Here is a 23,730-nt window from a genome sequence, read left to right as displayed (position 1 = left end):
GTAAACAAAACAATCATTAAGAACAGTCTCAATGCTAAATACTTGTAAATTACAGCCATTTCACTTCTTACCCGTTTTTCCGGTAGAGGTGGCACAACAATATGTGGATAGTAAACTAAAAGGTAGTTTCTCAACAACTCAAATTCACTATATCGCCTCCATAGGGAGTCTGTTAGGACACTTTGGCCATCAGTATGTTCAACTGACCTGAAAAGGAATAGAGCATTTGGACGATTTTTTAGAAATAAAAATACACACACATCAACACATTCTCCTTTAAAATTTATCTCTATTTACTGAATGTTTATCAACTAGATATTAAGTAAAAAAACTTTTCATGTATTTTCTTTAATTCTAACAGCAACCCTGTGAAGCTGGGATTTATTTCCCCATTTCACAGATGAGGAAGCAGTTGCACAGTATATGTTCTGCCTGTAATCACGAAGATCTGTGCGCAGAACACTCGGATCTATCTGATCCCAAAGCCCTCACTCCTAATCCCTTTCTTTCTGTTATAGAAAACCTATTTAAACTCAAGAGAAATAGTTGTATTAGGAACATTCTAAAAGCCTCAAAGTATAATAATTGATTTTACAATATGGTAAAATCTGGCTCAGTCTTTCATTAAAAAAAAGTATTTTTAACTTCACTTCTGCCACAATGAGACAATAGCATTGACGACAAAGACCAAAACACCGCGGAACCTCAATTAAGGTTATAAATGAATCAAATGAATCCAGGTATCAGGAAATACACACAAGAGCAAAATATTAATTAACTCTGAAAGGGTGTGAAGAGGAGTCATAAAAATTAATCTCTAGTCTTATCTTTAATTATAAAGAGCTGGCAGGCAATGCCACGTCCCATCCACATAAAAGTTCAACTTAGAGTTGGGAGAAAGTTAACAGTAAAATCATAAACGGGATATTTAAAATTATTCTGACTACATAAATTTCAAATTATTTAAAATAACTACAAAAAAACCCCACACCTTGCTAATAAGTAGACAAATAAAGCCTCTAAGCAGGACACCTGTAAGACTGGTAGAAGACCTGCGTAAGTATATTTTAAAAGGGGGGGGGGGGGGTCCTAAGTCTCTAGGCACAGTCTGGTCATTAGGAATTGACTAAAAGCATAGAGAAGGCTTTCACTGGACCCCCAAACTACCAATTTATCCAATCATTCAACAAATACTCAATAGCACATAATTGTTTTAAGGCAACATTTAATTTAACCCTCATAACAAAGTAGATATTATCATTAGCCCTGTTTTAGGAATTGGAAGAAATAAGTAACGACAGCATACTGCTTCTCAAGCCACTGAGGCATTCCTGTTCTAAAAGAGACATCTTCTTATACCTATTTTAAAAGATATAATAGTCTATGAACAGGAACAGACACAAAACCTCTGGGGGAATTAAAAACCAGTGACTTCAGCCTTACTCAATCTTAGCCTGCTAAATTATCACACTATAGACAATTGCTAAATGGCCTTTCTACCTATATTCAAAAGGTAGGTAGATAAGCTACATTATAAAAATTCAAATTTTAGTTAATATGAAGACTCAATAATACTCATATTGTCCACAATTGTCTATAACACTGAATTACAGAAAGAATACTACATGAAAAAATGAAGAAATTTGAGGATTGTGGTTGTTGAAGATCAGTTAATCTTAAGGATATTACTCTTACAAAATAATCTATTCAAAATCAGTATTTCTCAAATTCAATGTCTATGTGATGGGGGTAGGGCAAGAATTTTTTAAGACAGTGAAAACACAAATCATAAAGAAAAAAGAAATAAATTTGTCTATCTTAAGATGTAAAGCTTTTGTACTTTAAAAGATAACAATTAAAATCATGGTCCATGGCCCATCTGGACACCCGGAGCTTTAAATAAAAAACGTAGCCATGGAGGCCTGCTGGGAATAGGACTTCTAAATGGCAAATATGTCTGAAAGGCTGTGGTCCAAGGCCCTTTTTGCTGGCTATAGCAGGATCTGAGGAACCAAAGGTAGCACACAGCTCTTCTTAAAACTGAAGGTGTTTATGCCCAAAATGAAACTGAATTCTACTTGGGCAAGAGATGAGCTTAAGTGTATAAGCAAAGAATAACACAGTGACTTCTGGAAGGAAACCAAACAAAACCAGATAATCTGGAGAAAGGTAATTCATACACACAGAAATAATGGCATGGTTTATGCCAAATTCCGAAGCAATCTTCCTGCTAAGGCCACTGGACACAGAATCTGTGTGATGCTGTACCCCTCAAGGATTTAAATGAATGAAAAGTAAATAAATAAAAGTGGATGTGTATTCTTGGGGGAAAAACAAAAAAGGAAATGTAAATTCCTGGATGCCACCCAAAACCCTCCAATTTAATAAATTTCCCAGCTGATTTCTCTGTATTTTTAAGCATAAGACCCACTGTTTTAAACAAAATTTATATTGAAATGCAATTGTGAATGTTGACTCAATACTCTTTTTGTGTACCACAAATTTTATTGATGATCCACTTAAATATTTCTTTAGAGTCTAGCTATTACTCATGTATGGTCACTTCAAACTTCCAGTTTGAAATTAAATTGGACTAAGGAAAAAACAATGAATAATACTCTTAATTTCAAAGTCAAGAGTAAACAAATACATTATTCCAGATTATCCAAATCAAGGTTCTCTTTCAGCAATAAAAGTAATCAATACCTAATTTCATTGCTCAAATGGGTGAAGAAATAGACACATATCAAAACCATCTTTTTTCCTATACTTTAATTTTGTAATTTTTTTTTTTTTAATTTTTTGGTGGCTGGCTGGTACAGGGATCTGAATCCTTGACCCTGGTGTTATAACACCGTGCTCTTACAAACTTAGCTAACTGGCCAGCCCTTCTTTTTTAATTTTAAACTTAATTCATTTAGAAAGCTAGAGCTAATACTAATTTCTAAAGTACTGGTTTTTAAGTGGCTAATTTAATTTAAAAACAGAAGCAAAAACCTTCTCATGGGACCATAATTTTTTAAAAAATAACCTTACAGATCTCTGTAACACATACACGTACGTATGTATGTCACAGAATGACCCAATTTTAAAAAGAGCCACCTTACTCTTCTTTTTTCCTAAAATTCCTATTGTATACAAATTTTCTCTTGTTTGCAGAAGATTCTTTTCTTTATTTCATTCTTTTTAAGTGGAGGAAGGAAAACTATACTTATTAAGAGAGTTTTCAAAATTGTCTGTCGGGCCAGCCTGTGGCTCACTTGGGAGAGTGCGGTGCTGATAACACCAAGGCCACGGGTTCGGATCCTACATAGGGATGGCCGGTTAGCTCACTGGCTGAGCATGGTGCTGACAATACCAAGCCAAGGGTTAGGATCACCTTACCAGTAATCTTTAAAAAAAAAAAAAAAAAAAAAAAAATTGTCTGTAACCTTCACCAAGATTTTAACTTTCATAGGACCACAGACCTGAAGAAGTCCTGAAAAGTCACAAGGTTTCAGCTTATGGCAAACTCAGTGAATTTTAATAAAGCCTACAAAAATGGTGGGTTTAATAGTTTTTTTTCTTAAAAGAGTATTAACATTAAAAATGGTTATAACACTTATTCAACTTGGTTTGGTAGTTCTATTATTTTATTCCACTGGCTATCAAAAAATTCTTATCTATTTGTTTAATTGAAAGCATTTCTGGACAGTTCTTGCAGACAGAAAATAGTACATTTTTTATATAAGCTGTTTATAACTGGCAACAATAAACTGAATTTTCCTTTCCTTTTCTGTAGGCAAAACAACTCTAATTACTTTAACTTTTTCCTTATGGGTTAAAAGACAATTTTCCTGGTGAGTTTTGATTTCTTACTCCATGATTAACTTTGTCTTTTCTATTTTACCCTGTAGTCTAAAGCACTAATCTCAATTAATTTTTCTTCCTGTTAATTTCTCTGTAACTCCCAACTATCCCAAAATGACCTAGGCTTTATTCTCTACTCCTAAAATTCTTTATTAACCATCTCGACATACCTAGGTTCACTTCATACACTCTCAAGAACCTGGTATCCTTTTGCAAAATTGCACAGAAATTCTAAGACCAAGAACTCCAAAGTATGTGTCAAGTAACATTCTAGATTCTGAAAGTATTCCACTAACCTTCCCTCTCCCCCAAAACAAATATATTAGAATAGATACCAAGACTACCACAGCAAAAGACACAGCTGTTTACCTATTAAAAAGTAAAGAGACAAATAATAAAGAAACAAAATCAATCCCTAAAAAAATAATGACCTATAAACAATTCTGTTACACAACAGAGTTTGCATCAACAGCTACCAGAAAAAGCTTTCTATCTAAACCTAGGCCTAATTCTCACCACCCACCTTGTTTCAATGAGGTAAGCCGTGTATGTTTCTTGCATGTTCATGGCATTTCTTCCAGTTCGCTTTTCTGCTTCTGAAACACTGATTTCCATCTTCTTTAACCAAAAATTATTTTCTGTCATCTGAATAAAAATAAATGGAACAACAAAAAACCTTTAAGATGGTATTGAAAAACCCCAGCCATTTTAACAAAACCCATTATGTACATATTTCACAATACTTTCTCATATTTCTTGAGTTGCAAGATGACAGCAGTAAATGACAACCTCTTCTTATCAACATACTGTGAAAATTAACTTTCCCAGAGCTACTGTAACCAATACCACACATTTAATTATTAAAATTTAGACAACTCATATAAATAACCAAAAATAAATCTATACAGAAATGCATAAGAAAAAAAAATCTTAAAAACACATTATACACAGAAGATTCTGGGAAAATAGTATAGTAGGAAACACCAGGAATCTGTCTTCCCACACAGACAACAACAGCACTAGCAGACTGTCTGATGTAAATATTTGGGAACTCTGGAGCCTATGAAGGTTGCAACTTCATAGGCTCCAGAATTCAGTAAAGTAATTCAGTAAAGTAGCAGGACATAAAGTAAACACAAAAATCAGTTGTGTTTCTGTACACTAACAATCAACAATCTAAAAAGAAAATTACAAAAACAATTCCATTTAAAATAGCATCGAAAAGAAAAAATACTTAGGAATTGACTTAAACAAGGTGGTAGGGCCGAGCCCGTGGCGCACTTGGTAGAGTGCTGCGCTGGCAGCGCGGCGACGCTCCCGCCGCGGGTTCGGATCCTATATAGGACTGACCGGTGCACTCACTGGCTGAGTGCCGGTAACGAAAAAACGACAAAATAAATAAATAAATAAATAAATAAATAAATAAATAAATAAACAAGGTGGTAAAAGACTTATATAATGAAACTACAAATCATTGCTGAAAGAAATTAAAGACAGAAATAAATAAAAACACATCCCATGTTCACGTGTTGGAAGACTTAATATTGTTAAAATGTCAATACTACTCCAAAGCAATCTACAGATTCAAAGCAATCCCTATCAAAATCCCAATGACATTCTTTGAAGAAATAGAAAAACCCATCCTAAAAGTCATATGGGATTTCAAGGGAACACATATAGTCAAAACAATCTTGAAAAAAGAACAAAACTAGAGAACTCACACTTCCTGATCTCAAAACCACTAGAACTACAATAATCAAAACAATGTGGTACTGGCATAAAGACAGACATATAGACCAATGGAATTGAATAGACAGCCCAGAAAAAAACCCTTGCATATATGGTCAAATGATTTTTTGGCAGCTGGCCGGTAGGGGGTTCTGAACCCTTGACCTTGCTGTTAAAAGCCACACATTCTAACCAACTGAGCTAAACAGACAGCCTGATTTTTGACAAGAGTGCCAAGACCATTTAATGAAGATAGGACAGTCTTTTCAATGAATAGTGCTGGGAAAACTAAATATCCACATGCAAAAGAATGAAACGGAACCCTTACCTAACACCATATACAAAAATTAACTCAAAATGGATCAAAGGCCTAAATGTAAGACTCAGAAGAAAACACAGGGCAAAAGCTTCACTATTGGATTTGTCAATGATTTCTTGTATACAACACAAAAGGCACAGGCAACAAAAGACAAAATAGACAAATTGGGCTTCATGAAAATTAGAAAATTTTGTACTTCATGAGACGGTATTAACAGAGTAAAAAGGCAATCCACAAAACAGGAGAAAATATTTGCAAATCGTATGTCTGATAATGGATTAATAGCCAGACTTTATAGAAAACTCCCAAAATTCAACAACAATCTGATTCAAAAATGGGCAAAGGACTTGAATAGATTATATCTCCAAAGAAGATATACAAATGACCAATAAGTACATGAAATGATTCAATATCACTAACTGTATTAGTCAATTTTGTGTTGCTATAACAGAATACCTGAGACTGGGTAATTAGTAAAGAAAATGAAATTTATTGCTTACAGTTTCTAAGGCTGGTGTGAGGAAAGTGGAGTTGGTTTGGTCACGCCCCCTTGCCTCATATCCTGCTGGGTATGATTCAGCACATCCTTTATAAACAAGTTGTATGGGAGTAGAGTTAGTGCCCATGTGCACCCGGGTACCCTTTTGGCCCATTGCCATTTTTGTGTACCCTTTGATATGGAAGGCAGTGGCTCTGAACCACTGGTTGGCAAAGCTTGCATCTAAAAATAAAGCATGTCTACTTTGCCTGAGGCTACTCATTCTTTCTTTCGACTACCTAACTCAGGACCTGCACAGGACAGAGTAGTAGAAGGGTCTGTGATCCAGTCCGACAGCTGGGAAGCCCAAAGTCCATCTGGTGGTGGCAACAGTGACCCAGGGGTCTCACACTGCAAGACAGTGGAAGCAGAGAAAGCAGAGAGAAAAAAACAGACTCTCCTCTTCTTTTAAAGCCCTCAGAACCATGCCCTTGACCACCATTTTTAATCTATTCATTACTGCAGAGTCCTACAATCCAATCACTTCTTTAAGGCTCCACCTTTCAATTACCACAATAGGCTTTCCCCCCCTTTTCAAAGTCACAGTGGGGGCTAAGTTTCTAATACACAAAACTTGGGGGACACAATTCAAGCTTCAATGAGTTTTTGGGGAGTGCATAATTCAATCCACTACACTAATCATTAGAAAAATGCAAATCAAAAATACAATGAGATACCATTACACACCCATTAAGACGATTACTGTGGGGGGGGACCTAGAAAATAACAAGTGTGTTAAGAAATTAGAACCCTTGTGCACTGATAGGAATATATAACGGAAAAGCTGCTGTGGAAATATGACAGTTCCTAAAAAATTAAAAAACAGAATTATGATATGGTCCAGCAATTCTGCTTCTGGGTGTACACCAAAAATAAATGAAAGCAGGATCTCAAAGATATACTTGTACACTCATGTTCATAGCAGCATTATTCACAATAGCTAAAATGTGGAAGCAACCCAAGTGTCCACTGACAGATGAATGGATAAAAAATAAATCTGGTATACACAAACAATAGATTACTCAGTCTTAAAAAGAAAGGAAATTCTGAGATATGCTACAACATGGATGAACCTTGAAAATATTATGTTAAGTGAAACAAGCCAGTCACAAACAAGACAAATATGAGGGTACTTTAAAAGTTCGTGGAAAGAATATTATCTTTTAATTCTATTCTTCCACAAAATTTTTGAAGTACCCTTATACTGTATGATTCCATTTATATGGGATACTTAAAATAGTCAAAATCATAAAGACAGATAGTGGAATAGTGGTGGGCTGGGGGTGTGGGAAACGGGTAGTTGTTTAATGGAGCTAGAGTTTAAGTTTTGCAAGATGAAAAGTGTGCGGGAAGTTGGCTGCACAACAATGTGAATGTACTTGACTGAACTATGTATTTAAAGTTGATAAATTTTATGTATATTTTAACACAATGAAATAAATTGGGAAAAAAATCCACATTATACAAAGAGGAATGATCCTCAATATTGATATCTTTATGGTTTAACCAAAATCAAACCTCTCTCTCTCTCGCACAACTAAAATACTGTACATCTGTACGTATGCCAGAAGGTAAGATTTTCAGCAGGAAGTTAAAAAAAAAAAAAAAAAGAATCATCTTATATTAACTTGAAATTTGCATAAACTTTTTGACAGTAATTAACAGGCTCCACCCTTGAAAGAGGGTTTAAAAGCAGATTCCTTTCTTTTCCCACTAGAACATCCCCAGGTCTATACCAAAGGAACACAAAGAACAATAAACACACCACTAGCTGTTCACAGGCTATATGTGTGGGAAGTGTATCGCTGAGGAAAGGTCTAGAATATACCAAAAGTAATTCCAGTCTAAACAAGGAAGAGAAAATGAGACCATGTATAACTGCTATGATTCAGCTTTTTTTCTTTTTTTCTCCTGCACACTGTCAAAATTCAGAGGTGGGTTTTAATAAAAACGTTGTATGGTATTACAATTTGCAGCAGTTTGTAAAGGAGAGATTTAAGTAGAAATATGGATGCCGCAAAAGGTAAAAGAAAAAAACTACAGTAAAACTCATGTTATGTACAGAAAATTAAACCTATGTGACAGTGCAAGACATTGAATCAATGCTGAAAAAAGATGACACTCTTAGGGAGCTCTCCCAAAATGTACAAAAAAGTGCAGAAGAAGGTAAAAATGTTAAAAGAAGATTTTTTAAAAAATCACTCAGTCATCAAACAAGGCATTTTTATAAAGTATGACTTGTCTATCTTTGTACTAGGAGAGAAAATAAGTTAGACAGAAATCATTCAAGTAAAAGAAAACTCGAGAAATTACATAAGCACAAGCCACTCAACATCAAAATTATAAAGCCCTCATTGGCTGAGATACACATATTCAATGCCTTTAGGCCCACAGCCAAGCATTTTGATTTACCACCATCTGCTCCAGTGAAAAATTCCCTGAATTCTGACAGCACATACTGATAAAGCAAATTATCTCCCGAGATAAAAAAATAAAGCATACGAGTCATGAATTACCCTGTCACACCACCCATTACAAAAAAGGAAAAAAAAAAAAAAAAGGCAACTATCATAAAAACTAAAGAATGAAAATAATCACACAACAATAATACCTGCAGAACTGGTAGATGATATAAAAGTGCTCACTGTCAATATTAAAGCACAGAACAGTGTCAAGAATAACGCAACTGATATCATAATTGCTAAAAGGACACATTCAACAGATTTAGAGATGGAATGGCTTGATGACTGGCAGATGAGACCAGGAACATGTTTTAAAGAGAGAGACAATATTCTAGATGCATTCAAAGTGGTCTTCTTGGTTCTGGTCTAGTTGGCAAAACAGATGGTCCCCAACATCACTCTCTCCCACAAATAAACTAATTTACAACTATTAAAAAGCAATGACAGGGCTAGCCGGTTAGCTCAGTGGGTTAGAGCGCAGCCTTATAATCTCAAGGTCATGGGTTTGGAACTCCATACCGGCCAGCTGCCAAAAAAAAAAAAAAAAAAGCAATGACAGCCAAGCTGGGGCCACTACAGTTCAGGAAGAAGAGACTCACAGAATTCATGAATGCAGGAGAAGCCACAGTGAGAAAAAGAAAGGACTTCTCCTTCAAGGCTGGCCCTGGTGAGCACATGGAGCAAGAGCTGGCAAAAGCTGCTGCTGTGCCCTTCCTATGAAGTTGCTTGGAGGCGGCAGGGGAGAAGAGGGCCTTGGCAGACTTCAGACCAGAAAGACCACTAACAGGGTTCCCGCAGACCCACATAGGAATAAGGAGCCACAACAACTGAAAAAAGGAGCCACTCAGAGGTTGATGAGTCATCGTAAGGGACTGGCGTATGGCCCTCCCCACAGGAAGTGTTTGGAGTGCAGGTGGTGGGGGAGATGGGCCCACTGGGGGAACACTGGGGCACAGCATGGACAGCTGATCTGCCCTCCAATCAGCAGAGGCCCCCCTCTGTATAGACTGGTCAGGAATACAGAACTGCATAGGGAGCAGTTTGCTGAAAAGACTTAGGTCCAGACCAGAGTTTCTACACAACCCAGGTGTACCAGATCTTATGAGACCCAGACGTACCTACCATTAAAATCTGAGCTGCACAAAAAGTCTTCCCCAGGGAATCAGCAGCAATTTAGCTCAACTATGGGGCTCATGCTGGTCCCCACAAGAAGTTCCCTCATTTTAGAAGCAAGCAAAGGACAACAAATTAGTTCCAGTGCAGAGTTTAAGTAGTGGAAACAGTGAATAATCCAACACAGAACTGAAAGAAAAAACAAAATACCCACAGACCCGAGAAAAAGTTTGATATTAACTGGTAAAGGTCTCATTTCACCAAAGAACACCTATAAAATCTAGAAGGACCAGAAGCCCCCTGGGTCCTCAAGCCAGAGAGAGGGGAGGGCCAGGGCCCTCAGTCATGCTGCCCTGACACCCACAACCAGCCTCACGAAGACCACTGAGCTGCCACAGGAAGTGCCCCAGGCTCCCAAACCAGGGTGGTGGGGTACCGAGGGCTTAGGCCACGCTCCCCCACACCTGCAACCAACCCAGTGACGACCACCAAGCCACTTGCAGGAAACACCCTGGTCTCCTGAGCTGGGGCAGTGGGGGGCTGAGGACTTCAGCCACACCTCCCTGACATCTGCATTCAGTCCAACAATGACCAAGCCACCACTGGAAGCTCCCTGGTCTCCCCTGTAGTAGTGAGGGGGTGCCACAGGCCTCAACCATGTCCCCCCTCCTTCCTCCTTCTCCCACCCTATTTCCTTCCCTCTTCCACTCTCTCGCTCCCACCCAACTGCTCCATAACAACTTAGAATGTAAAAAGAGATGGAGCCAGGTACTAACCCCTCCTCCCACAACCAGGCATGTCGCTGCTGCCACAGGGCCCACCCAGGGTCCTGAGGCATGGAACCGGAAGGGGACTGACCCCTCTGCCAACAACCAGGCAAGGAGTACACCAAAAACACCACTTCCATGTAGGTGGCCCACCACAGCCACCACAATAGCCACAGTTGCCACAAAAGCGGCTAGATGCCACAATCACCATGCAGATGGCTCACCAGCCACTCGAGTGCATTGACACAAGGAGAGTCACCAGCAGAGACCAAAGAAAAGAAGAGGATGTCTCTCTCCACAAAGCCCATTCCACAGTGATAGAAGAAGCATCTACTCTGTTGTAATAGCGGGGGGCCTGAACACACCTCTTTCAGCACTGGACAGATCATCTAGGCAACAAATCAACAGAGAAACTGTTGCTCTTTCAGAAGAGAAGAAATCTAGGGTTATCAGAGGTGTGAGGGGGAGGGGGAAGGAGAGGGGGATGGGGAAAGATTGGATAAGGGACATAAAGAATAAGTACTATTTGTAATAATATATATGCTAATAATATTCATTTGATCAACATATGTCAATGCTGAACCCCAAAAATATGTATAATCAATTATGATTCAATAAAATTAAACAAATAAATAAGAAAAAACAAACAGACGAAGTAGACTTCTCAGAGCAAAGAATATCATTAAAGAAAGAGTGATACTATAGATACTATACCCACAATCAAAGGAATAATGTTCCAAACATAGATGCTTCATGTATGAACCACTGCTTTATACCTGAATTAAGACTAAATAACTACCTAAGACCATGTAAATGTGGAAAAAGGACATATTGAAAAGGCTGATAAAATATTTTGTTTCCAATTCAATGAATGAAAATATTTTAAGTTTTTAAAATGTTGCAAACAGTTAAGATAGTAAAAGTAAACATAAACATAAAGCAGGTAATTGTTATAAAAGGAACAATAAGAAACTATGAATTCAATAAATAGATATTTATTGAGTATCTATAACGCCAATCATTAGGGACGGAAAGATAACCGAGACAAGGTGCCTGAGCTCAAGTAGTTCACATGACAAATTCTTAACCCTGGCAACGCACTATACTGTCTGTCTGTGGTTTCTTTAAGATTAAAACCAAAATGAAGGCTAACTTGAAAACATCAACTTCTAGGATTGTAGATTAAAAAACTTAGAATGTCTATTTATAGTATTTGACTTATTTAACCTTGTTTAAATCACGCATAAAGAAAATATATTAACAATATAAAGTTTATCATTTCAATGAAAGCCCCACATCAAGCAGACCAATGTACGGAAATAACTCAGAAAAGAAAGAAAGAAAGAAAAAATAAAATAACAAAAATAAAATATTCTGGGTACTAAAACTGACACTGCAAGACACCAAATCAGTAAGAAGATGACATAGTTGGGAAACTCTCCCGGAATGCTAAGGAAAAAGAAAAAAAAGTGAAATGATGAAAGATGAAAAAAAAAAAATCATAAAATCAGCTATCATGAAAACAGACACACAACGGTAATACCAGCAGAACTGGTAAATGATATACTGTCAACATTAAAGCACAGAACACTGCCAAGAATAACACATTGATATCACAATTGTTAAAAGAACACACTCAACACAAAATTAATTACAAAGGGAAAAAGGGTAACTTTAATATTGGAGAAGACTGGCAGATATGTGATCAAAGTACTGGAGCAAAGTGAAATCACGTGCAAAGTGAAAAATGCAATTAGAAGAATACAGCATGCTCCAGTGGCAATTTCTGCCAAAGATGCATAACCTGAATCTAATCATGAGGATTAGGCAAACCCAAATTGAGGAAAATTCTATAGAATAGCTGGTCATTAATCTTCAAAAGGGTCAAGGTCACAAACGTAAAAACAGAAACGTGCAGATTGGAGGAAACTAAAGAGACAATACAACTAAATGCAATAAGAGAGTCTGAACTGAATCCTTTTGCTCTGAAGAACATTATTGGTAAAACTGGCAAAATTTAGGGCCAGCCCGTGGCTCACTCGGCAGAGTGCGGTGCTGATAACACCAAGGCCACTGGTTCGGTTCCTATATAGGGGTGGCCGGTTCGCTCACCTTACCGGTCATCTTCAAAAAAAAAAGGCAAAATTTAAAGAGTCTGAGGATTAGATAGTAGTCATTTATCAATGTTATTTTCCTGATTTTGGGTGGCATAGGAGAGTGTCCTTGTTTCCCCTTGAAATATATGCTAAAGGTTTTGGGGATGAGATGAGGCAACATTGTGTTGGCAACTTATTCTCAAACAGTTCAGGGAGAAAAATGGTCTTTGTACTGTACTTGTTTATAAATTTGAGATTATTTCTACAAATATGTGATTATTTCAAATTTTTAAAATACGGCCATAACACTACATAAATAATTTTGTCTCAGTTATGTTTTGGGGAAGAAAAAGCAAAGATACATGCCTTCCAAATCATTACAGAGGATAAAACCAAAGGAATTATGGTCTGTAAACTTTTTTTCCTGATTGCCAATTCTCTGCTTGGCCTGATGCTATACTGGTTTCTCTTAATCTCAGTTTGTTGTATTTGTGTTTGTATTTGTCCATTTTTATAATTTTTAGACCTTGTGTTATAAGTCTTTCTCTTATTTATCACAGGAATTTTAAAGCATTTGCATTTATTATCTTAACTGGCTTCATTTTTAGTTGATTTTATTCTACTATATTTTATACTTATTTTGGTTTCTGTTCTGGGTTACACAAAAGACACCCTAGAGTGTTTCACAGTGTCCTCCCATGGTAGAAGGGGGAAAGGAGTTCTCTGGGGTCTGATATAAAGACACTAATCCCACTCCCCCCTCATGACCTAATCACCTCTCAAATTCACCACTACCAAACACCATCACCTTGGAGGTTAGCTTTCAACATATGAATTCGGGGGGCACAAAAACATTCAATGTCAAGGGTTCAGATCCCCATACTGGCCAGCCACCAAAAAAAAAAAAAAAATTTCAGTACATAGCAGTAACTAAAGAAAAAAATAGGAGGGCCAGCCTGTGGCTCACTTGGGAGTGTGTGGTGCTGATAACACCAAGGCCATGGGTTTGGATCCTTATATAGAGATGGCCAGTTAGCTCACTTGGGAGAGCGTGGTGCTGACAACACCAAGTCAAGCGTTAAGATCCCCTTACCGGTCATCTTTAAAAAAAAAAAAAAAAAAAGGTTCTAACACATGACCTTTCCCTTGTGCTATTTTTCCTGTAAAATACTTCTTAAATAACAGCACATTCAGTAAACATTAATTTTTATTTAAAATAAAACAATATATAAGTCAGAACAATTTTCCAAACAGTAACAATACATTCATGATTCACAAAATCAATTTGGTGGGTTGTGACCAACATTTCTTTCTTTTTTCTTTTTTGGCAGCTGGCCAGTAAGGGGATCCAAACTCTTGACCTTGGTGTTACAACACGTCACTGTAACCAACTGAGCTAACCTGCCAGCCCCTCTTCCTTTCTTATGCTATCCTCACCCACAGAATGCTCAAACCTTACTGGCAGTTCTGGTCTGCTCCACTTAGTTCTCTCCTGCCAGTCAGTTAAGATGCTAATTGCACATTGTAACGTTTAAGCACCAGGTTCTCAAACTCATTGCCCCTCAGCACTCCAAGGCCTAGGGTGCTCTCCCTAAACAAAACCACATACGGATTCCTCACACAATGGTTCTCTGGCAAATACTACATTGTAACCCCCTACCCCTGCCTATTAAATGCCAACTCAATAGAATCTTTCAGCCTAAAAAGAACTATTCTTTCCTCCATTCCCTTGCTATTTCCTCTCCCTTCTGCTAATTACTACTTCTTGGAGATTGGATTCCCCTCTCATTTTTTCATTTTGAATAGAACTGACTATAGCTTTAAAAAATGAATGCATTCTTCTTCATAGGGAAAAAGCACAAAAGGAAAAGACAGGAGACTTCTAATTAGACAATGGGAAAGAAGAGGATTGAAGACTCACAGAAAGAAAAACAAGAGACTATACGGAAAGAGTTTACAGCAGAGCTGAAAGAATTCTGATTAGTGATGTTTAAAGCCAGAAGAGTCTTGTGACCCTAGGCAGTGCTTTTTTCCCACTACCTTTTAGGATAGGGTAATTGGTACAAATTACTCTGCCTCCTACAATTTGCATAGTCAAAAATAAAGCTGATTAGGCAAGCTTTTAGCCATTGCTGAACAATATGTGCATAGATACTTTTGTAGTGAAAAATGTTTCATAAATCAACACGTTTTACACCGTTTTTTTCCTTCTCAAAGTTACAACTTAATCCTAACTACACTAAAAAATTTTAAATACAGTATTGGAACAATTTACAAGACTATTTAAAACTTTTTTTTAATGAAGCAAAACGGCTTAATGAAAAGAGCATTGGGGCTGGCTGGTTAGCTAAGTTGGGAGAGTGGTGCTGATAACACCAAGATCCAGGGTTCAATCCCGTCAAGCTGCCAAGAAAAAGAAAAAAAAAAAAAAATAGCACTGATTTCAATACTGAGTGGACCTGGGCTCAAACCCCAGCCATGCTACTGACTAGCTTGTGAACTTGCGCCTCTGATTCCTTATCTTTACCTATGCGTTGGGGGTAATTTTGAGAATTAAATGCAAAGTAGTATCCCATTGTGCATTGCAAACAAACAACAAATAAATCTAACTTACCCTTCTACATAGACCACATTCCTATCAGCAGCAAGGAGGGTATAAAGCTATCACAGTCAAGGGTTTTGGTTTGGTTTTCTTTGGGGGGGTGGGGACGGGGAGGAGTGTATCGGAACTGTGTGTTTAACTCCTAGTGATTCTGAAATATCTGCTCAAATGGCTTGTGCCTCTTTACGAATCACTGAATTAAGGAGTTGTTTCAGGAGACCCCATAACTTTTGGTCGCTAACAGATGGCCTCTTGTAATACATATTTACAAACATTTTCTAAAAATGTCATGTCATGTAACAGTATATAACTACAACTTCTACTGTATGATAGCATCTCTAGGTTTTCAAGTTATCTTAAATTAAATGTATGCAGGGCTTTTTAATTGATAAGAAGCATTTATAATCACTTTTAAATTAACATAAATGGATTTTATACTCTAGTTGTGGGGATGGAACCATGGACCTTGGTGTTATCAGCACCATGCTCTAACCCACTGATCTAACTGGCCAGCCCACTAGTTGCAGTTTTCTGTGGAGTATACCAACATTTATAAAGGAAATGTATTTCACAGGGCCTATTTTCCAAAGCCCTGTAGTCTCATTAGCCTAACCTTTTGGAATTACATATAGAAATGTTAACCTTGCAAAAGACAGGAAACTTTCCTCAGGCTAAAGTCTTTGTAACACAGCAAAGTTGCTGGCTCAAGGACAGACAAGTTACTTGACTGATATGTAAAATACTGGGGAAACTGCTGTAGGGAAAAAGTGTTTGCTAAGATCAAGCTTTTGTTGGTGGATCACTCAACCTTTTGCAAATTGCTTATGAATTGTCACTTTGCTTGTTTCACTGATGTTACCAGCCTCTATTATTAAACTATACTTAGCCATAACCCTACCTATGTTCTTTTCCTGTAACTTCCTGGTCTGGAGAATAAATGCGGGGAGAGAACACCAGTTCGTGGTTAATTTCCAAAGGAAGTAATGCCTTTCCCTTGAGGGTTCCAGGAAATTAACCCCTTCGGGGTCTCTCACTGCTCAGAAGAAATGGGCTTTGAGTAATCCTTTTTGTGGCTCCCTCACCCAGGGGAAGAGAGGTGATAAATCCATGTGAGGCAAAGCAATAGTTTTCTATTTATTAAATATCTAATGGCTCTCACAAATAATTACCAAAGTTTTATCATCATAATCAAAATTAAGGTCCTCATGGTGCAGCCAAAAAAAGATATGATTCTTGCCCTTTGAAACACCCTAAAACAGCTTGAACAGAAAAAGAGAGAGCATACCTACAAGATTGGCAAATATTTTAAAGTATGAAAATATTAAATATTGGTAAGCATACAGAACATCAGGCACCACTGACAGGAGTATAAACTGGTATAACCACTTTGGAAAACAATTTGGCACTACCTACTAGGGATAAACATGCTATACCCTACAATCCTGCAATTCCACTCCTAAATTTATACTCAATTCTTGGACATTTGCACTAAGATATATGTAAGAGGAAGTTCATGGTAGTAGTAATTTCTAAAAATGGCAAAAATTTCTTTAAAAAGTTTTTAAAAACCCTTAAACAGAAGAACAGATAAATCATACATAGACGATATCTATAAAATGGCATACCACATACAGCCATGAAAATAAATGAACTAAGACACATTTTAGATGAATCCCAAAAGAAAGGAAGTTATAGAAAAATTATTTCATTTATGTAAATTCAAAATCAAGTAAAACTAAACAATAAATTGTTTAACAATGCATATAGTAACATTATTAAGAAAAGCAAGAGAATTATTAATACAAAATTCAGAATACCAGTTACCCCTGTGGTAGAGGGAAGGAATTGATAATTATTTTGTGAAGGCTTTGTTTGCATTAAAGATACACTTCACGATAAAACTTATTAAACAGAGAGAACAGAAAAATTAAGTTACAGGTGGGGACATACATAAAAAGCAAATCATGTGAGGGCCAAATTTATACATTACAGAATACACACACTTCTCTCATACTTAATATGAGATCCTGACAACTCTGCAAATAATTCTAGAATCTACAAAAAAATGAAATGAAAACTTAAAGCTAAAACTCCACAACAAGAAAAAAAACAATCCAATTAAAAAAATGGGCAAAGACACTTCACCAAAGACATACAGATGGCAAATAAGCATATAAAAAGATGTTCCACATCACTTGTCATGAGGGATAAGCAAATTAAAACAATGAGATACCACTACGCACCCTTTCAGAATGGCCAACATCCAGAACACTGACAACACCAAATGCTGACAAGGATGTGGAGCAACAAGAACTCATATTCGTTGCTGGTAAGAAGGCAAAATGGTATACTCACTGTGGAAGACAGGTTGGAAGTTTCTCACAAAAAACATATCTTACCATACAATTCAGCAATTGCACTCTTTTGTATTTACCCAAAGGAGATGAAAACTTATGTCCACACAAAAACCTGTGCACGGATGTTTACAGCAGCTTTATTCAAATTCACCAAAACATTCAAGCAACCATGATGTCCTTCAATAGGTTAAGGAATAAACAAACTGTTGTATATCCAGACAATGGAATATTATTCAGCACCAAAAAGAAATGAGTTATTAAGCCATGAAAAGACAGCCAATCTCCAAAGACTACATACTGTACTATTCCAACCATACAACATTCTGGAAAAGGCAAAACTATGGAGACAGTAAAAATATCAGTGGTTACCAGGGGTTGGGGGGAGGAATGAACAACTGGGTAGAGCGCAGAGGATTTTTTACGGCAGTGAAAATTCTCTGTATGATACTATAATAGTGGGTGGATACATGTCATTACACTTTTGTCCAAATCAGTAGAATGTCCAACACCAAGAGTGAACCCTAACATAAACTATGGACTTTGGGTGATAATGATGTGTCAATGTAGGCTCATCAATGGTAACCAATGTGCCACTCTGGTGGGGGATGTTGATAATGCAGGAAGCCAGGAGTATACGGGATATCTCTGTACCTCCATCTCAATTTTGCTGTGAACCTAAAACTGCTCTAAAAAAATTAAGTTTTGGTGGCTGGCTGTTTAGCTCTGCTGGTTAGATCGTGGTGCTGATAACACCTGGGTCCAGGGTTTGACCCCTGTACCAGACAGCCACCAAAATAAATAAATAATAATAATGTTTTTAACTTAAAACACAACACTTCAAAAAAGTCTTCATGCTACCCTATATACCTTGATATTTTCCTAAGTAGGCAAAACCTTCAACCCCTGTGTTAAAGTCCCTGTTTAGCTGGTCTGTAAACTTAAACTTAAGAGTCTTTCTAGTTACATTCAGAAAATAACTTTAACTTTTCTTTATCCATCTATCTATCATAAGGACGGGCAATTTAAAAAATTGTAAATCAAAATGACTGGATGAGCGCAGCACACTGAAGGAGACTCTGGGCAGTGTGGTCTGACATGCAGCATACACTGAGTTTCTGAAATGCTTCAACTTAACCTGGTCTACAAATCTTGCATCATACATGAAAACACTTTGTAATGAAAGCACTTACAGATGTCAGATGATACATTTCTCTCCTTTTCCATAAGCAAATGAAAATTACCAAATTTCACTAATTACCAAAGGGGCTTTACAAAGTACATGGGATACCGAAAGGTCTCCACTGAGAAATGGGGCATTTTCCCCCAAATAAAGTACAGCTAACTGGAAATGTTTTTTTCACTTGTACCCTTCTTGAACCTAACACTTTCTTCGATTTCCTGATGGCAGAACCAGGCCAACCATCCTTATTGCCCCATATTTGTTCCTCACGCTAGTCCTCCACTCCCTTCCTTCTCAAACTCCGCTGCCCACCCCCCAGGATGCCCCAACTAAGCCATGACCCCTGCAAAACCCTTAGCAGACTGCCCGAGACGTTAGCGTTCCTCTCCTGGTCCAGAGCTCTGGGTTACGCGACCACCGAAAACTGCCCCTCCTCCAGCCCCGCCCGCCCCCAGCCCGCAGGGCCGCGCCCACGCATCCTTCCCTTGTCCCGCAGCGCGTGGTGTTCGCCCCCGGCGCCAGGACCTCGTTTCTCCACTGAGCCCCTCCCCACTGCACCCCCGACTTTCCACCCAGCCTCCCCCTCACAGCCTCCCCCGCAAGCCCGGCCCGCTAGGCCCCGACATAGGCCCGAGGCCTCGGCCTCCCCTTCTCCTCACCCTATCGACCCCGGAGCCCTCTTCCTGGGCCCCCTCCGCTTCCTCACTGGCCGAAGCCTCCAGCCCAGCGTCGGGGCGGCCCAGCGGCTCCAGGGGCGCGGGCTGCAGCGGTCGCTCCGGGTCCAGAGTGGCCCGCTCCATGGCTGCGGTCCGGCGCGGCGAGCCCAGTGCGCCTGCGCCGCCGCCCCGTCCCGCCCCGCCCCGTCCCGCTGGCGGCCGCGGAGAGCGCTCCCGGGGAGGAGCCGGGGAGCGGGGGATGGACCTGGGATGCGGGGAAAGGCGGGCGGTCCGGGGAGCTGCTCAGCAGCCAAGCCAGGAGACTCCGAAATCCGGGAGGGCTGATGGGGGGAGAGAGGAAGGCCAGGGGAAGGTGAACACCAGAAGGAGGTGTGGGAACCATCCAGTTGGGGATCACCTAAAGAAAATTTGAAACTCAAAAGAAATTGGAGGCCACGGTCTGACCATCTCACTCTTGGCCTCTGCCTTGTCTGCTAATAATTGCAAGTTCCATTTTCTCCCGAAAAGATCAGAGCGGGATAAATTATTAACTATCAGCAGGTTGTGTGACTCACTCAGCAAAAGGTAACACTTGCAAGGTTTTGTTTTGTTTTTTTTAAAGATGACCGGTTAGGAGATCTTAACCCTTGACTTGGTGTTGTCAGCACCACGCTTTCCCGAGTGAGCCATGGGCCGGGCCGGCCCTCACTTGCAAGGTTTTGAGGGTAATGAAGCGTTTTGCTGAAGCAGCGCTTTAGTTCTAAGTGTTTCGTGAAGCCTGGAGATCTCTGATAATTTTCTACAAACATCTCTTATTTTCTGAACCTGCTTCCTTGACAAGCATTCGCTATGCTGACCTGATGGAAATGCTCACTGGCTGTAACAGACTGTACCTTGAGGTACTTCAAGTTGTTCAGCTGGATAGAACTTTGTCCCTTCACAGCTTCATAAAAAATGGCCTTGAAACCAACAAATTCGAAAATCAAAAGGGTGCTTGAAAGAGTCTAAAATCAGGGCCAAAAGGTCAGAGGATTATTTTTCTCTATTTTATATACATATAGTACATGTTTATTGTGGGAAAATTAGAAAATAGTTGTGCATAAAAAAGCCATCCATACTCCCACAATCCAGAGATAAGCACTGTTAACATTTAACATATACACCTTCAAATATCATACATATAATAAAAATGGGATCACACTGTAAGGCTATTTTGTAATTTATTTTATTCATTTAATACAGCAAGAATGACTTTCTATGTGAAAAAATATATATTTCTACAGAATCTTCTTAATGGCTACATAGAGTTCTATTGTAAAAAAATTCTGTAATTTATTTAATCCTACAATCCTCTATAACTATATACTATTGATTCCAAGCTTTACTTTTACAAACACCACAGCAATGACCATCCTTCTGTGTACCCAACCAGTTGTTTCCTTAGGCTAAATAGGAATTGAAAGATTTTAAGGGAAATTTCATTTAAGTGCTGATAGTACCTGATGAATTATTTTTGCCCTAAAATTGATATTTGTATGCGCTCGTTAGTATGCCTTACTCTTGGGACTGCCTATAAATTAACAAATCTTTTTGATAAAGAGACAGGAACTAGTGTTTACATAAAAAGCCTGGGGTGGGAGGGAGGTGGTATCTTGGACTTTTGAATGGGTCATCTTTTGGACACCCTTCCTAGTGGCTAGCATCATGATAGCTGCAGATTTTATGTGCCTGGCACTTTACATTCATTTTCACCCGATGTCCCTGCAAGACAGGCATCATTTCCCCCATTTCACAGAGGAAGAAGCAGGCTCAGGTAATATTCGATGAGGTGACACAGCCATTAAATAAGGGAAAGACCTGAGATTGAAACCCAGATTTGTAGGACACCCAAAACCTAAGCGCTTGTGCCATGCTGCTTCTCTGCTTGGAGGAGAGGAAGAAGTGAAATTCTTCTAGAAAAAGAGGTAAATAATTATCAGAAATCGAGGGCGGATTCCTCACCTGAAAACCTAGAAAGAGAAGCACATTTCCTTGAAGTATGAAAGCAATCACACCAGTCTGGCTAAAGTTTGGGAAAACCCAAGGCTGACTCCATGGAGATCACAGGTACAGGTGCCCCCCATTCTTCTGATGCAGGAAAAGAAAGGATTCCCCATCACACTCCCTACTGGGAGAGGGCCTGCCGGGGCCTGCTGCTACCTGCTGGAGAGTGGACGGAGAAAGTCTCAGGAGTAGGAGTGACCAACCAGGCCGGCTCTAAGGATAAGAGCCTGCGGAAGGACTTTCAGTCCCTCGTATCTGAATAGCATAGTTTAGATTTTCACTTGTCATTAATTTAACAAATATTTACCGAGCTCCTGTGTTAGCCTCGAAATATCATCAAATACCTATTCTCCTCCCATCATTCAGGTTCTGTTCTCCCCCTCCACAGGATTTTCCTCCTGCTATCTGGCCAGCCACCTAGGGACTGTGAAGGCCACCTTCTTCTCCCTCCTTCTCCAGCAGCCGATTCCAACCCCACCCCATCTCTCCTTTTAGTGTCAGTATGGATGACATTTGCCCTTGTTCACAGCACAAGATCTAATTTACCCCCTTCCATATATATATATATGGAATATAATATAGTATATAAGGTATAATAAGGTATATAATATAGTACCAACATATTCTTTTAGGGCAAATTCCTGATTTTGTGAGGCCTTGATTGCAGCCTTCCATGACATGAGTTGAAGACCTCAGATCCTTCTTTTACTACCTCTGGGAAAGTTATTTCAAGTCAGCAACTCAGACACATGAACCCCAGGAGTTTGAATCTTGGGTCAGAGGGGATGCTGGAGGTTGGGCCAGTGGCAGTGCTAGGGCCAGACTGTTTCCAAGCAATGAATTTCCTGTGGGTCCTGTGCAAAGTCTCTGGAGCTACCTTGATTCTGCAACTCTTCAAACCCAGATCACAGGATTTAATTCTGTGAACTCTGGTAACCTGCTAGAATTTTTGTATTTGCTTCTATGACTAGAGTTGGTCTCTGTTCCATGCAACCCAGAGCTGTAACTGATGCATTGAAGTTCCCATCTCTTCAACTAAACATATAACAAGTACAAGTGTACTTCAAAAAGTTCACGGAAAAATAGATAATGAAAGATAATATGAATCTTTCCATGAACTTGAAGATCCCCTCATATTTATTAAACACCTAATTTGTCCATGGCAGTCTCAGTGTCTGACAAAGTGATTTCCCAAACTGATTCATGGTTGTATGCTCATGGAGAAGACTGGAATATACACCCAGAATCAGCAGAACCATACCCTAAGCCCTATTGCTTGAGAAACTCCCCCAAAGTCCTACAACAAGCCAGCTACCAGAATCTTCAGCAACTAAAAATCATTAAAGCCACCATAGGAAAGAAATATTTCTCCCCTCCCAGATAACTCAGATACGCTTTGATAAAGTCCTTCTGAAGCAAATAGTTGTTTACAACTAGGAAACTTAAACCAGATAGGTTGGGAGGAAGCACAAGACATTGGCCAAGGTATTTCGGGACAAGTGAGTCTTGTGGCACCTCTCAACTAATATTGTACATATGAGTAATAACAGCTTTCCTGTAAGGAGACTTTGCAAACTCAGAAGAGCCTGTAAATTAACACTCTAGAAATGGAGAGTTTTCTTTGGTATTCAGAAACTCTCAGACTACCTGATCTTTGTTTGAAAACTAGGGAGACCTAAAAGTTATTTATTATATTTGGGCATTTTGTTTTGGGGGATTTTTTTTTTTAGGAGTTCACAAAAGGAGGTTATAATTATTCCCGATTCCTCAATCTTCACCAGCAACCAACCCCAACCCCACCTAATCTCTCAAACAAAATTCCTGCTATGGTCTGAATGTGTGTGTCACCCCCACCCCCCCAAATTCATATGTTGAAATTCTAACCATCAAGGTGATGTTATTAGAAGGTGGGGCCTCTTCTAAAATAACCCAAGGGAGCTCATTCACTCCTTCTACTATGTGAGAACACAGCGAGAAGGTGCCATCTATGTGTCAGGAAAGAAGCCCTCACCAGACACCT

General features: G+C 38.9%; 1 protein-coding gene and 1 pseudogene across 1 annotated transcript in view; one reads left to right on the top strand and one right to left on the bottom strand.

Moving 5' to 3' along the window:
* Window positions 1-19,824, bottom strand: part of SNX4 (sorting nexin 4) — a 61,552-nt gene extending 41,728 nt beyond the window's left edge. The window contains exons 1-3 of the mRNA XM_063101813.1: window positions 19,671-19,824; window positions 4,373-4,494; window positions 72-207 (exon numbers count right to left, since the gene is read on the bottom strand). Of these exons, the coding sequence (XP_062957883.1) occupies window positions 72-207; window positions 4,373-4,494; window positions 19,671-19,811 (399 nt within the window). The 5' untranslated portion in view covers window positions 19,812-19,824. The remainder of the gene's footprint in view (window positions 1-71; window positions 208-4,372; window positions 4,495-19,670) is intronic.
* On the top strand, window positions 1,954-2,283 carry LOC134361354 (large ribosomal subunit protein eL33-like; annotated as a pseudogene).
* Window positions 19,825-23,730: the final 3,906 nt, after the last annotated feature.

Source organism: Cynocephalus volans, chromosome 1 (genome assembly GCF_027409185.1).
Source record: "Cynocephalus volans isolate mCynVol1 chromosome 1, mCynVol1.pri, whole genome shotgun sequence".
Classification (NCBI taxonomy): domain Eukaryota; kingdom Metazoa; phylum Chordata; class Mammalia; order Dermoptera; family Cynocephalidae; genus Cynocephalus; species Cynocephalus volans.
Note: the sequence above shows the minus strand (reverse complement) of the source record. Positions and strands in the feature narration are given on the sequence as shown.